The sequence below is a fragment of the Lepisosteus oculatus genome, unplaced genomic scaffold, assembly GCF_040954835.1.
Source record: "Lepisosteus oculatus isolate fLepOcu1 unplaced genomic scaffold, fLepOcu1.hap2 HAP2_SCAFFOLD_562, whole genome shotgun sequence".
Classification (NCBI taxonomy): domain Eukaryota; kingdom Metazoa; phylum Chordata; class Actinopteri; order Semionotiformes; family Lepisosteidae; genus Lepisosteus; species Lepisosteus oculatus.
The window spans coordinates 7236-23416 of NW_027168109.1; the positions used below are offsets into that span (position 1 = coordinate 7236).

At 56.4% G+C, this 16181-nt stretch overlaps 1 protein-coding gene across 1 annotated transcript; it reads right to left on the minus strand.

Annotated features, from left to right (window-relative positions):
- Positions 1-3052: 3052 nt before the first annotated feature.
- On the minus strand, positions 3053-16167 carry LOC138231341 (phosphatidylserine lipase ABHD16A-like). The gene is made up of 7 exons (XM_069186545.1): positions 16033-16167; positions 9461-9517; positions 9302-9368; positions 6024-6110; positions 4362-4447; positions 4166-4239; positions 3053-3182 (listed from the first exon to the last, which is right to left on the minus strand). Exons 1-7 carry the CDS (start codon positions 16132-16134, stop codon positions 3068-3070), a joined length of 588 nt encoding a protein of 195 aa, XP_069042646.1. The 5' UTR covers positions 16135-16167; the 3' UTR covers positions 3053-3067.
- Between the last annotated feature and the right edge of the window lie 14 nt (positions 16168-16181).

Here is a 16181-nt window from a genome sequence, read left to right on the forward strand (position 1 = left end):
GAGAGGAGAGAGGGATGAGGTGACTGTAGAGGAGAGAGGAGAGAGGGATGAGGTGACTGTAGAGGAGAGAGGAGAGAGGGATGAGGTGACTGTAGAGGAGAGGAGAGAGGGATGAGGTGACTGTAGAGGAGAGAGGAGAGAGGGATGAGGTGACTGTAGAGGAGAGGAGAGAGGGATGAGGTGACTGTAGAGGGGAGAGGAGAGAGGGATGGGGTGACTGTAGAGGGAGGAGAGAGGGATGAGGTGACCGTAGAGGGGAGAGGAGAGAGGGAAGGGTTGACCGTAGAGGAGAGGGGGATGAGGTGACTGTAGAGGAGAGAGGAGAGAGGGATGGGGTGACGTAGAGGAGAGAGGAGAGAGGGATGGGGTGACTGTAGAGGAGAGAGGAGAGAGGGATGGGGTGACTGGAGAGGGGAGAGAGAGAGAGGATGAGGTACCTGTAGAGGAGAGAGGAGAGAGGGATGAGGTGACTGTAGAGGAGAGAGGAGAGAGGGATGGGGTGACTGTAGAGGAGAGAGGAGAGAGGGATGGGGTGACTGTAGAGGAGAGAGAGAGAGGGATGGGGTGACTGGAGAGGGGAGAGGAGAGAGGGATGAGGTGACTGTAGAGGAGAGAGGAGAGAGGGATGAGGTGACTGTAGAGGAGAGAGGGAGAGGGATGAGGTGACTGTAGAGAGAGAGAGGGAGAGAGGGATGAGGTGACTGTAGAGGAGAGGAGAGAGGGATGAGGTGACTGTAGAGGAGAGAGGAGAGAGGGAAGGGTGACTGGAGAGGGGAAAGGGAGAGAGGGATGAGGTGACTGTAGAGGAGAGAGGAGAGAAGGGATGGTGTGACTGTAGAGGAGAGAGGAGAGAGGGATGAGGTGACTGTAGAGGAGAGAGGAGAGAGGGATGAGGTGACTGTAGAGGAGAGGAGAGAGGGATGAGGTGACTGTAGAGGAGAGAGGAGAGAGGGATGAGGTGACTGTAGAGGAGAGGAGAGAGGGATGAGGTGACTGTAGAGGGGAGAGGAGAGAGGGATGGGGTGACTGTAGAGGAGAGGAGAGAGGGATGAGGTGACCGTAGAGGGAGAGGAAGAGAGGGAAGGGTTGACCGTAGAGGAGAGGGGGATGAGGTGACTGTAGAGGAGAGAGGAGAGAGGGATGGGGTGACTGTAGAGGAGAGAGGAGAGAGGGATGAGGTGACTGTAGAGGAGAGAGGAGAGAGGGATGAGGTACCTGTAGAGGAGAGAGGAGAGAGGGATGAGGTGACTGTAGAGGGAGAGAGGAGAGAGTAGAGAGGGATGGGGTGACTGTAGAGGAGAGAGGAGAGAGGGATGGGGTGACTGTAGAGGAGAGGAGAGAGGGATGAGGTACCTGTAGAGGAGAGAGGAGAGAGGGAGGAGGTGACTGTAGAGGAGAGGAGAGAGGGATGGGGTACCTGTAGAGGAGAGAGGAGAGAGGGATGAGGTGACTGTAGAGGAGAGAGGAGAGAGGGATGGGGTGACTGTAGAGGAGAGAGGAGAGAGGGATGAGGTGACTGTAGAGGAGAGAGGAGAGAGGGATGAGGTGACTGTAGAGGAGAGAGGAGAGAGGGATGAGGTACCTGTAGAGGAGAGAGGAGAGAGGGATGAGGTGACTGTAGAGGAGAGAGGAGAGAGGAGAGAGGGATGGGGTGACTGTAGAGGAGAGAGGAGAGAGGGATGGGGTGACTGTAGAGGAGAGGAGAGAGGGATGAGGTACCTGTAGAGGAGAGAGGAGAGAGGGAGGAGGTGACTGTAGAGGAGAGGAGAGAGGGATGGGGTACCTGTAGAGGAGAGAGGAGAGAGGGATGAGGTGACTGTAGAGGAGAGGAGAGAGGGATGAGGAACCTGTAGAGGAGAGAGGAGAGAGGGATGGGGTGACTGTAGAGGAGAGAGGAGAGAGGGATGAGGTGACTGTAGAGGAGAGAGGAGAGAGGGATGGGGTGACTGTAGAGGAGAGGAGAGAGGGAGGAGGTGACTTTAGAGGAGAGAGGAGAGAGGGATGAGGTGACTGGAGAGGAGAGAGGAGAGAGGGATGAGGTGACTGGAGAGGAGAGAGGGATGGGGTGACTGTAGAGGAGAGGAGAGAGGGATGAGGTACCTGTAGAGGAGAGAGGAGAGAGGGATGAGGTGACTGTAGAGGAGAGGAGAGAGGGATGAGGTGACTGTAGAGGAGACAGGAGAGAGGGAGGAGGTGACTGTAGAGGAGAGAGGAGAGAGGGATGAGGTACCTGTAGAGGAGAGAGGAGAGAGGGATGGGGTGACTGTAGAGGAGAGAGGAGAGAGGGATGAGGTACCTGTAGAGGAGAGAGGAGAGAGGGATGAGGTGACTGTAGAGGAGAGAGGAGAGAGGGATGAGGTGACTGTAGAGGGGAGAGGAGAGAGGGATGGGGTGACTGTAGAGGGGAGAGGAGAGAGGGATGAGGTACCTGTAGAGGAGAGAGGAGAGAGGGATGAGGTACCTGTAGAGGAGAGGAGAGAGGGATGAGGTGACTGTAGAGGAGACAGGAGAGAGGGAGGAGGTGACTGTAGAGGAGAGAGGAGAGAGGGATGAGGTACCTGTAGAGGAGAGAGGAGAGAGGGATGAGGTGACTGTAGAGGAGAGAGGAGAGAGGGATGAGGTACCTGTAGAGGAGAGAGGAGAGAGGGATGAGGTGACTGTAGAGGAGACAGGAGAGAGGGAGGAGGTGACTGTAGAGGAGAGAGGAGAGAGGGATGAGGTACCTGTAGAGGAGAGAGGAGAGAGGGATGAGGTGACTGTAGAGGAGAGAGGAGAGAGGGATGAGGTACCTGTAGAGGAGAGAGGAGAGAGGGATGAGGTGACTGTAGAGGAGAGAGGAGAGAGGGATGAGGTGACTGTAGAGGAGAGAGGAGAGAGGGATGAGGTGAGTGTAGAGGAGAGAGGAGAGAGGGATGAGGTGACTGTAGAGGAGAGAGGAGAGAGGGATGGGGTGACTGTAGAGGAGAGGAGAGAGGGATGAGGTACCTGTAGTACTGAGAGAGGGAGGAGGGAGCCCAGTATGTGATCTCCTGTCACAGATGGGGTGACTGGAGAGGAGACAGGAGTCTCACCTGATCACCTGACAGGGCAGTTTCTGGATGGTGCTCAGGACACTGTCCGCTGCTCCTCTGTGTCTGGGCTCTGTCTTCAGCAGAGGCACCCCGCCTCTGGACAGGTCCTTCCTGAGGACAACACACACCCACTCAGGACACATATCCACTCAGGACAGGCCCTTCCTGAGGACAACACACACCCACTCAGGACACATATCCACTCAGGACACACCCCCCCTCTGGACAGGTCCTTCCTGAGGACAACACACACCCACTCAGGACACATATCCACTCAGGACAGGCCCTTCCTAAGGACAACACACACCCACTCAGGACAGGTCCTTCCTAAGGACAACACACACCCACTCAGGACAGGTCCTTCCTGAGGACAACACACCCACTCAAGACACACACCCACTCAAGACACATATCCACTCAGGACAGGTCTTTCCTGAGGACAACACACACCCACTCAGGACACATATCCACTCAGGACACACCCCCCCTCTGGACAGGTCCTTCCTGAGGACAACACACACCCACTCAGGACACATATCCACTCTGGACAGGTCCTTCCTGAGGACAACACACACCCACTCAGGACACATATCCACTCAGGACACACCCCCCCTCTGGACAGGTCCTTCCTGAGGACAACACACACCCACTCAGGACACATATCCACTCAGGACAGGCCCTTCCTAAGGACAACACACACCCACTCAGGACAGGTCCTTCCTAAGGACAACACACACCCACTCAGGACAGGTCCTTCCTGAGGACAACACACCCACTCAAGACACACACCCACTCAAGACACATATCCACTCAGGACAGGTCTTTCCTGAGGACAACACACACCCACTCAGGACACATATCCACTCAGGACACACCCCCCCTCTGGACAGGTCCTTCCTGAGGACAACACACACCCACTCAGGACACATATCCACTCTGGACAGGTCCTTCCTGAGGACAACACACACCCACTCAGGACACATATCCACTCAGGACAGGTCCTTCCTGAGGACAGCACACACCCACTCAGGACACATATCCACTCTGGACAGGTCCTTCCTGAGGACAACACACCCCCACTCTGCCCCACTCACCGGCTGCCTGCCTCGCTCCAGCTGAAGTCCACCGGCCAGGCGCAGAACTCGAAGTCGAAGCAGGCCAGCCTCCTCTGGGGACAGGGAGAGAGCCTGTGAGCCCGCGACCCCTCACCCCCCCGCGACCCCTCACCCCCGACCGACCCCTCACCCCGACCGACCCCTCACCCCCCCGCGACCCCTCACCCCGACCGACCTTGCTCTCCGGACTCCTGCTCCTCCGATTCTCCTCCAGGATGGAGATGAACTGGACATACTCAGGGTTGGTCCAGCGCCCGATCCCTGAGGACACCAGACCCTCGTTAGAGACGCCGTCCAGTTACTGACACTGTCCACCTCGTTAGAGACGCCCTCCAGTTACTGACACTGTCCCCTCGTTAGAGACGCCCTCCAGTTACTGACACTGTCCACCTCGTTAGAGACGCCCTCCAGTTACTGACACTGTCCCCTCGTTAGAGACGCCCTCCAGTTACTGACACTGTCCACCTCATTAGGGACACCGTCCAGTTACTGACACTGTCCCCTCGTTAGAGACGCCGTCCAGTTACTGACACTGTCCACCTCGTTAGAGACGCCCTCCAGTTACTGACACTGTCCCCTCGTTAGAGACGCCCTCCAGTTACTGACACTGTCCCCCTCGTTAGAGACGCCGTCCAGTTACTGACACTGTCCACCTCATTAGGGACACCGTCCAGTTACTGACACTGTCCCCTCGTTAGAGACGCCATCCAGTTACTGACACTGTCCACCTCATTAGGGACACCGTCCAGTTACTGACACTGTCCACCTCGTTAGAGACGCCGTCCAGTTACTGACACTGTCCACCTCGTTAGAGACGCCGTCCAGTGACTGACACTGTCCCCTCGTTAGAGACGCCGTCCAGTTACTGACACTGTCCCCTCGTTAGAGACGCCGTCCAGTTACTGACACTGTCCACCTCGTTAGAGACGCCGTCCAGTTACTGACACTGTCCCCTCGTTAGAGACGCTGTCCAGTCAGAGACCCTGTCCACTTAGACTCACTGTCCAGTCAGAGACCCTGTCCAGTTAGACTCACTGTCCAGTTAGAGACCCTGTCCAGTCACAGACCCTGACCAGTCAGAGACCCTGTCCAGTAGGACTCACTGTCCAGTCACAGACCCTGACCAGTCAGAGACCCTGTCCAGTTAGAGACCCTGTCCAGTCAGACTCACTGTCCAGTCACAGACCCTGACCAGTCAGAGACCCTGTCCACTTAGAGACCTTGTCCAATCAGAGACCCTGTCCAGTTAGACTCACTGTCCAGTCAGAGACCCTGTCCAGTCACAGACCCTGACCAGTCAGAAACCCTGTCCAGTTAGACTCACTGTCCAGTTAGAGACCCTGTCCAGTCACAGACCCTGACCAGTCAGAGACCCTGTCCAGTTAGACTCACTGTCCAGTTAGAGACCCTGTCCGGTCACAGACCCTGACCAGTCAGAGACCCTGTCCAGTCAGACTCACTGTCCAGTTAGAGACCCTGTCCAGTCAGACTCACTGTCCAGTCAGAGACCCTGTCCAGTCACAGACCCTGACCAGTCAGAGACCCTGTCCAGTTAGACTCACTGTCCAGTTAGAGACCCTGTCCAGTCAGACTCACTGTCCAGTCACAGACCCTGTCCAGTCAGACTCACTGTCCAGTTAGAGACCCTGTCCAGTTAGACTCACTGTCTAGTCAGAGACCCTGTCCAGTCACAGACCCTGTCCAGTCAGACTCACTGTCCAGTCAGAGACCCTGTCCAGTCAGACTCACTGTCCAGTTAGAGACCCAGTCCAGTTAGACTCACTGTCCAGTTAGAGTCCCTGTCCAGTCAGACTCACTGTCCAGTCAGGAGCCTCACCTCTCAGACAGGCCACCCCCAGCAGCAGGACAAGCAGGGTGCCCAGATACTGGCTGACTGGGACCAGTCTGGAGCTGCAGACGTACCCTGGAAAGATGGACAAGCAGTCAGGCAGAGCAGAGGACACAGGGGGCTGTGGATCAGATACCAGACCACAGGGGGCGCTGTGGATCAGACACCAGACCACAGGGGGCGCTGTGGAGCAGACACCAGACCACAGGGGGCTGTGGATCAGATACCAGACCACAGGGGGCGCTGTGGATCAGACACCAGACCACAGGGGGCGCTGTGGAGCAGACACCAGACCACAGGGGGCTGTGGAGCAGACACCAGACAACAGGGGGCGCTGTGGATCTGACACCAGACCACAGGGGGGTGCTGTGGATCAGACACCAGACCACAGGGGGCGCTGTGGATCTGACACCAGACCACAGGGGGGTGCTGTGGATCAGATACCAGACCACAGGGGGCGCTGTGGAGCAGACACCAGACCACAGGGGGCGATGTGGATCTGACACCAGACCACAGGGGGCGCTGTGGATCAGACACCAGACCACAGGGGGCTGTGGATCAGACACCAGACCACAGGGGGCTGTGGAGCAGACACCAGACCACAGGGGGGCGCTGTGGATCAGACACCAGACAACAGGGGGCGATGTGGATCAGACACCAGACCACAGGGGGCGCTGTGGATCTGACACCAGACCACAGGGGGGTGCTGTGGAGCAGACACCAGACCACAGGGGGCGCTGTGGAGCAGACACCAGACCACAGGGGGGCGCTGTGGATCAGACACCAGACCACAGGGGGCGCTGTGGATCAGACACCAGACCACAGGGGGCTGTGGATCAGACACCAGACCACAGGGGGCTGTGGAGCAGACACCAGACCACAGGGGGGCGCTGTGGATCAGACAGCAGACCACAGGGGGGCGCTGTGGAGCAGACACCAGACCACAGGGGGCGCTGTGGAGCAGACACCAGACCACAGGGGGCGCTGTGGATCAGACATCAGACCACAGGGGGCTGTGGAGCAGACACCAGACCACAGGGGGCGCTGTGGATCAGACACCAGACCACAGGGGGCTGTGGATCTGACACCAGACCACAAGGGGCGCTGTGGAGCAGACACCAGACCACAGGGGGCGCTGTGGAGCAGACACCAGACCACAGGGGGCGATGTGGATCTGACAACAGACCACAGGGGGCGCTGTGGATCAGACACCAGACCACAGGGGGCGCTGTGGAGCAGACACCAGACCACAGGGGGCTGTGGAGCAGACAGCAGACCACAGGGGGCTGTGGAGCAGACAACAGACCACAGGGGGCGCTGTGGATCAGACACCAGACCACAGGGGGGCGCTGTGGAGCAGACACCAGACCACAGGGGGCTGTGGATCAGACACCAGACCACAGGGGGCTGTGGAGCAGACACCAGACCACAGGGGGCGCTGTGGATCAGACACCAGACCACAGGGGGCTGTGGATCTGACACCAGACCACAGGGGGCGCTGTGGAGCAGACACCAGACCACAGGGGGCGCTGTGGATCAGACACCAGACCACAGGGGGCGCTGTGGAGCAGACACCAGACCACAGGGGGCTGTGGATCAGACACCAGACCACAGGGGGCGCTGTGGATCAGACACCAGACCACAGGGGGCGCTGTGGAGCAGACACCAGACCACAGGGGGGGCTGTGGATCAGACACCAGACCACAGGGGGCGCTGTGGATCAGACAGCAGACCACAGGGGGGCGCTGTGGATCAGACACCAGACCACAGGGGGCGCTGTGGATCAGACAGCAGACCACAGGGGGCTGTGGATCAGACTCCAGACCACAGGGGGCGCTGTGGAGCAGACAGCAGACCACAGGGGGCGCTGTGGATCAGACACCAGACCACAGGGGGCGCTGTGGAGCAGACACCAGACCACAGGGGGCGCTGTGGATCTGACACCAGACCACAGGGGGGTGCTGTGGAGCAGACACCAGACCACAGGGGGCGCTGTGGAGCAGACACCAGACCACAGGGGGCTGTGGATCAGACACCAGACCACAGGGGGCGCTGTGGAGCAGACACCAGACCACAGGGGGCGCTGTGGATCAGACACCAGACCACAGGGGGCGCTGTGGAGCAGACACCAGACCACAGGGGGCGCTGTGGATCAGACACAAGACCACAGGGGGCGCTGTGGATCAGACACCAGACCACAGGGGGCTGTGGATCAGACACCAGACCACAGGGGGCGCTGTGGATCAGACACCAGACCACAGGGGGCTGTGGATCAGACACCAGACCACAGGGGGCGCTGTGGATCAGACACCAGACCACAGGGGGGCGCTGTGGATCAGACACCAGACCACAGGGGGGCGCTGTGGAGCAGACACCAGACCACAGGGGGCGCTGTGGATCAGACACCAGACCACAGGGGGCTGTGGAGCAGACACCAGACCACAGGGGGCTGTGGATCAGACACCAGACCACAGGGAGCTGTGGATCTGACACCAGACCACAGGGGGCGCTGTGGAGCAGACAGCAGACCACAGGGGGCGCTGTGGAGCAGACACCAGACCACAGGGGGCGCTGTGGAGCAGACACCAGACCACAGGGGGCTGTGGATCAGACACCAGACCACAGGGGGGCGCTGTGGAGCAGACACCAGACCACAGGGGGCTGTGGAGCAGACACCAGACCACAGGGGGCGCTGTGGATCAGACACCAGACCACAGGGGGCTGTGGATCAGACTCCAGACCACAGGGGGCGCTGTGGAGCAGACACCAGACCACAGGGGGCGCTGTGGATCAGACACCAGACCACAGGGGGCGCTGTGGAGCAGACACCAGACCACAGGGGGCTGTGGAGCAGACACCAGACCACAGGGGGCGCTGTGGAGCAGACACCAGACCACAGGGGGGCGCTGTGGAGCAGACACCAGACCACAGGGGGGTGCTGTGGAGCAGACACCAGACCACAGGGGGCGCTGTGGAGCAGACACCAGACCACAGGGGGCTGTGGATCAGACAGCAGACCACAGGGGGGCGCTGTGGATCAGACACCAGACCACAGGGGGCGCTGTGGAGCAGACAGCAGACCACAGGGGGCGCTGTGGATCAGACACCAGACCACAGGGGGCTGTGGATCAGACACCAGACCACAGGGGGCGCTGTGGAGCAGACACCAGACCACAGGGGGCTGTGGAGCAGACACCAGACCACAGGGGGCGCTGTGGATCAGACACCAGACCACAGGGGGCGCCTGGACCCCAGCACAGACCTACCCTTCCTGTAGAGGTACCAGGCCAGCAGGGGGGAGGTGTAGTACGACAGAGACCACAGACCAGAGGCCTGAAAGACACAAGGAACAGAACCAGTTTCTCTGGGGGTCCAGGGGTACAGTCGGGGGTCCCTCCTCTCACACAGTCGGGTCAGAGACTTACCCAGCCGAGGACACTGTCAGTGTGCTTCTCCAGAGTCCTGGGCTGGTAGGGCCACCCCTGAGAGAGAGAGAGGGGTTAATACACCGCACTGAGAGAGAGAGGGGTTCATACACCGCACTGAGAGAGAGAGGGGTTCATACACCGCACTGAGAGAGAGGGGGGTTCATACACCGCACTGAGAGAGAGAGAGGGGTTAATACACCGCACTGAGAGAGAGAGGGGTTCATACACCGCACTGAGAGAGAGAGGGGGGTTCATACACCGCACTGAGAGAGAGAGGGGTTCATACACCGCACTGAGAGAGAGGGGGGTTCATACACCGCACTGAGAGAGAGAGAGGGGTTAATACACCGCACTGAGAGAGAGAGGGGTTCATACACCGCACTGAGAGAGAGGGGGGTTCATACACCGCACTGAGAGAGAGAGGGGGGTTCATACACCGCACTGAGAGAGAGAGGGGGGTTCATACACCGCACTGAGAGAGAGAGGGGTTCATACACAGCACTGAGAGAGAGAGAGGGGTTCATACACCGCACTGAGAGAGAGGGGGGTTCATACACCGCACTGAGAGAGAGGGGTTCATACACCACACTGAGAGAGAGAGAGAGAGGGGTTCATACACCGCACTGAGAGAGAGAGAGGGGTTCATACACCGCACTGAGAGAGAGGGGGGTTCATACACCGCACTAAGAGAGAGGGGTTCATACACCGCACTGAGAGAGAGGGGGGTTCATACACAGCACTGAGAGAGAGAGGGGGGTTCATACACCGCACTGAGAGAGAGGGGGGTTCATACACCGCACTGAGAGAGAGAGAGAGAGGGGTTCATACACCGCACTGAGAGAGAGAGAGGGGTTCATACACCGCACTGAGAGAGAGAGAGAGAGGGGTTCATACACCGCACTGAGAGAGAGAGAGGGGTTCATACACCGCACTGAGAGAGAGAGAGGGGTTCATACACCGCACTGAGAGAGAGGGGGGTTCATACACAGCACTGAGAGAGAGGGGGGTTCATACACCGCACTGTTTATCAATACCCACTATTGATAAACATACAGAAAAGAATATTAAAGTATTGGCTACACCTAAAAAACAGCGACCAAAATTCCTACCACCACAAAGCCCTGCTGAGCCAAGAGCTGAGCCCAAAACAGAGCCCCCTGAGCCAGCTGGTCCTGAGGCTCACCGACCTGAGCCACACCGATATTAACCAGCCTCAGGACAGCACTGCTAGAGCACCACAACCCAGACTCAACCACATCACAGCACAGATCAAACAGCAATATCTCACACACTGGGACACACACACACAAACACAACATAAACTGGAATGCTACAGAACCTTAAACAGACAATACACACTAGCTGAATATTTGACCAAAATAAAAAATAACAAACAGAAACAGACCCTGACGAAGTACAGGCTCAGTGACCACAACCTGGCCATAGAAACTGGGCGACACAGGCAGACCTGGCTGCCCAGAGAGGACAGGCTGTGCTCCCACTGCCAGCAGGGAGAAATAGAGACAGAGGTGCACTTCCTACTGCACTGTGACAGATACTCTGGGATTAGAGAAACATTCTTCCCGAAATTCAGAAATCTAATTCCAGAGTTCCCACACCTGCCAAAACCACAACAGGTCCCAATCCTACTGGGAGAGGGAGGAGGGAACTCAGTTGATCTGGCAGCCCAGTATGTGATCTCCTGTCACAGCCTGAGGAACAGTGAGTCCGTCTCCCAATAATTCTCCAGCTGCCTACAGTATGTCAATATTATATAATATGTCTTTGTTGTAAATGTCTGTAACATGTCTGTAGATTTTATTTAACTTCTATTTTTTGTTTTGTTCTATGTTAATTTTATTATTTTTATTTGCTTTGGCAACACTGATTGTACCCATCGGTCATGCTAATAAAGCACCTTGAATTGAATTGAATTGAGAGGGGTTCATACACCGCACTGAGAGAGAGAGAGGGGTTCATACACCGCACTGAGAGAGAGGGGGGTTCATACACCGCACTGAGAGAGAGAGGGGTTCATACACAGCACTGAGAGAGAGAGAGGGGTTCATACACCACACTGAGAGAGAGAGAGAGAGGGGTTCATACACCGCACTGAGAGAGAGAGAGGGGTTCATACACCGCACTGAGAGAGAGGGGGGTTCATACACAGCACTGAGAGAGAGGGGGGTTCATACACAGCACTGAGAGAGAGGGGTTCATACACCGCACTGAGAGAGGGGGGTTCATACACCGCACTAAGAGAGAGGGGTTCATACACCGCACTGAGAGAGAGGGGGGTTCATACACAGCACTGAGAGAGAGAGAGGGGTTCATACACCGCACTGAGAGAGAGGGGTTCATACACCGCACTGAGAGAGAGAGGGGTTCATACACCGCACTAAGAGAGAGAGTGGGGTTCATACACTGCAATGACAGAGAGAGGGGTTCATACACCGCACTGAGAGAGAGGGGGGTTCATACACCGCACTGAGAGAGAGAGGGGTTCATACACCGCACTGAGAGAGAGAGAGGGGTTAATACACCGCACTGAGAGAGAGAGGGGGGTTCATACACCGCACTGAGAGAGAGAGGGGTTCATACACCGCACTGAGAGAGAGAGAGGGGTTCATACACCGCACTAAGAGAGAGAGAGGGGTTCATACACCGCACTGAGAGAGAGGGGGGTTCATACACAGCACTGAGAGAGAGAGGGGGGTTCATACACCGCACTGAGAGAGAGGGGGGTTCATACACCGCACTGAGAGAGAGAGGGGTTCATACACAGCACTGAGAGAGAGAGAGGGGTTCATACACCGCACTGAGAGAGAGAGAGGGGTTCATACACCGCACTGAGAGAGAGAGAGGGGTTCATACACCGCACTGAGAGAGAGGGGGGTTCATACACCGCACTGAGAGAGAGAGGGGTTCATACACAGCACTGAGAGAGAGAGAGGGGTTCATACACCGCACTGAGAGAGAGGGGGGTTCATACACAGCACTAAGAGAGAGAGGGGGGTTCATACACCGCACTGAGAGAGAGGGGTTCATACACTGCACTGAGAGAGAGGGGTTCATACACCGCACTGAGAGAGAGAGAGGGGTTCATACACTGCAATGACAGAGAGAGGGGTTCATACACCGCACTGAGAGAGAGGGGTTAATACACCGCACTGAGAGAGAGAGAGGGGTTCATACACCGCACTAAGAGAGAGAGAGGGGTTCATACACCGCACTAAGAGAGAGAGAGGGGTTCATACACCGCACTAAGAGAGAGAGAGGGGTTCATACACCGCACTGAGAGAGAGAGGGGTTCATACACCGCACTGAGAGAGAGGGGGGTTCATACACCGCACTGAGAGAGAGGGGGGTTCATACACAGCACTGAGAGAGAGAGGGGTTAATACACCGCACTGAGAGAGAGAGAGGGGTTAATACACCGCAATAAGAGAGAGAGGGGGTTAATACACCGCACTGAGAGAGAGGGGGGTTCATACACAGCACTGAGAGAGAGAGGGGTTCATACACAGCACTGAGAGAGAGAGAGGGGTTAATACACCGCACTGAGAGAGAGGGGGGTTCACACACAGCACTGAGAGAGAGAGGGGTTCATACACTGCAATGACAGAGAGAGGGGTTCATACACCGCACTGAGAGAGAGAGAGGGGTTCATACACCGCACTGAGAGAGAGGGGGGTTCATACACCGCACTGAGAGAGAGGGGAGTTCATACACCGCACTTAGAGAGAGAGAGGGGTTCATACACCGCACTGAGAGAGAGAGAGGGGTTCATACACAGCACTGAGAGAGAGAGAGGGGTTAATACACCGCACTGAGAGAGAGAGAGGGGTTCATACACAGCACTAAGAGAGAGAGAGGGGTTAAAACACCGCACTGAGAGAGAGGGGGGTTCATACACAGCACTGAGAGAGAGAGGGGTTAATACACCGCACTGAGAGAGAGGGGGGTTCATACACCGCACTGAGAGAGAGGGGGGTTCATACACCGCACTTAGAGAGGGGGGTTCATACACCGCACTTAGAGAGGGGGGTTCATACACCGCACTGAGAGAGAGAGAGGGGTTCATACACAGCACTGAGAGAGAGAGAGAGAGAGGGGTTCATACACCGCACTAAGAGAGAGAGAGGGGTTAATACACCGCACTAAGAGAGAGAGGGGGGTTCATACAGACACACTGACTGGACACTCCAGTACATGAACACTGCACTGAGAGAGAGAGGGGTTCATACAGACACACTGACTGGACACTCCAGTACATGAACACTGCACTGAGAGAGAGAGGGGTTCATACAGACACACTGACTGGACACTCCAGTACATTAACACTGCACTGAGAGAGAGAGGGGTTCATACAGACACACTGACTGGACACTCCAGTACATGAACACTGCACTGAGAGAGAGAGGGGTTCATACAGACACACTGACTGGACACTCCAGTACATGAACACTGCACTGAGAGAGAGGGGGGTTCATACAGACACACTGACTGGACACTCCAGTACATGAACACTGCACTGAGAGAGAGAGGGGTTCATACAGACACACTGACTGGACACTCCAGTACATGAACACTGCACTGAGAGAGAGAGGGGTTCATACAGACACACTGACTGGACACTCCAGTACATGAACACTGCACTGAGAGAGAGAGGGGTTCATACAGACACACTGACTGGACACTCCAGTACATGAACACTGCACTGAGAGAGAGAGGGGTTCATACAGACACACTGACTGGACACTCCAGTACATGAACACTGCACTGAGAGAGAGAGGGGTTCATACAGACACACTGACTGGACACTCCAGTACATGAACACTGCACTGAGAGAGAGAGGGGTTCATACAGACACACTGACTGGACACTCCAGGACATGAACACTGCACTGAGAGAGAGAGAGGGGTTCATACAGACACACTGACTGGACACTCCAGTACATGAACACTGCACTGAGAGAGAGAGGGGTTCATACAGACACACTGACTGGACACTCCAGTACATGAACACCGCACTGAGAGAGAGAGGGGTTCATACAGACACACTGACTGGACACTCCAGTACATGAACACTGCACTGAGAGAGAGGGGGGTTCATACAGACACACTGACTGGACACTCCAGTACATGAACACTGCACTGAGAGAGAGAGGGGTTCATACAGACACACTAACTGGACACTCCAGGACATGAACACTGCACTGAGAGAGAGAGGGGTTCATACAGACACTGACTGGACACTCCAGTACATGAACAATGCACTGAGAGAGAGAGGTTCATACAGACACACTGACTACATGAACACTGCACTGAGAGAGAGGGGGGTTCATACAGACACACTGACTGGACACTCCAGTACATGAACACTGCACTGAGAGAGAGGGGTTCATACAGACACACTGACTGGACACTCCAGTACATGAACACTGCACTGAGAGAGAGAGGGGTTCATACAGACACACTGACTGGACACTCCAGTACATGAACACTGCACTGAGAGAGAGAGGGGTTCATACAGACACACTAACTGGACACTCCAGGACATGAACACTGCACTGAGAGAGAGAGGGGTTCATACAGACACTGACTGGACACTCCAGTACATGAACAATGCACTGAGAGAGAGAGGTTCATACAGACACACTGACTACATGAACACTGCACTGAGAGAGAGGGGGGTTCATACAGACACACTGACTGGACACTCCAGTACATGAACACTGCACTGAGAGAGAGAGGGGTTCATACACACACACTGACTGGACACTCCAGTACATGAACACTGCACTGAGAGAGAGGGGTTCATACAGACACACTGACTGGACACTCCAGTACATGAACACTGCACTGAGAGAGAGAGGGGTTAATACAGACACACTGACTGGACACTCCAGTACATGAACACTGCACTGAGAGAGAGGGGTTCATACAGACACTGACTGGACACTCCAGTACATGAACACTGCACTGAGAGAGAGGGGTTCATACAGACACACTGACTGGACACTCCAGTACATGAACACTGCACTGAGAGAGAGAGGGGTTCATACACACACACTGACTGGACACTCCAGTACATGAACACTGCACTGAGAGAGAGAGGGGTTCATACAGACACACTGACTGGACACTCCAGTACATGAACACTGCACTGAGAGAGAGAGGGGTTCATACAGACACACTGACTGGACACTCCAGTACATGAACACTGCACTGAGAGAGAGAGGGGTTCATACAGACACACTGACTGGACACTCCAGTACATGAACACTGCACTGAGAGAGAGAGGGGTTCATACGGTATATGTGAAGGTCTTTAGACACAGACAGTCGGGTTACGACCCTGTTCTTGCAGCGGGAGGAGAGACATGCTGTTTGTAGCGCGACTGGTTTTTATTTCCGCAGTGAAGCACAGATCCCCTCCGGGAAGATCAGCCTGAGAAGCAGGAGCCGTCAGACCGGACCGGACCGGACCCGACCCTGGGCCGGTACCGGGGGCCGGACTGCTGCTGCTGCTCCGCGGATCCCGATCGCCCCTCCCGCCCTCACTCACCGAGCTGGGCCCGGACCCAGCCTGCTCGGGGTCCCGGTGGATCCGGGTCAGCTTGGGGCCGAACAGACAGCGGAGCCACAAGCGCAGCGCCGCCATGCTCATCCTCTTCCTCTTCCGGTCTGGGGCGGGACGGCGGCTCGGCGGGGACA

Excerpts from the sequence above, each read along its gene's own strand:
- LOC138231341 (XM_069186545.1), bottom strand. The coding sequence starts at position 16,134 with ATGAGCATGGCGGCGCTGCGCTTGTGGCTCCGCTGTCTGTTCGGCCCC. Across the intron at positions 6,111-9,301 it reads CTGGTACCTCTACAGGAAGG|GGTACGTCTGCAGCTCCAGA; the intron begins GTAGGTCTGTGC and ends CCATCTTTCCAG. Across the intron at positions 4,448-6,023 it reads GGGGGTGGCCTGTCTGAGAG|GGATCGGGCGCTGGACCAAC; the intron begins GTGAGGCTCCTG and ends TGGTGTCCTCAG.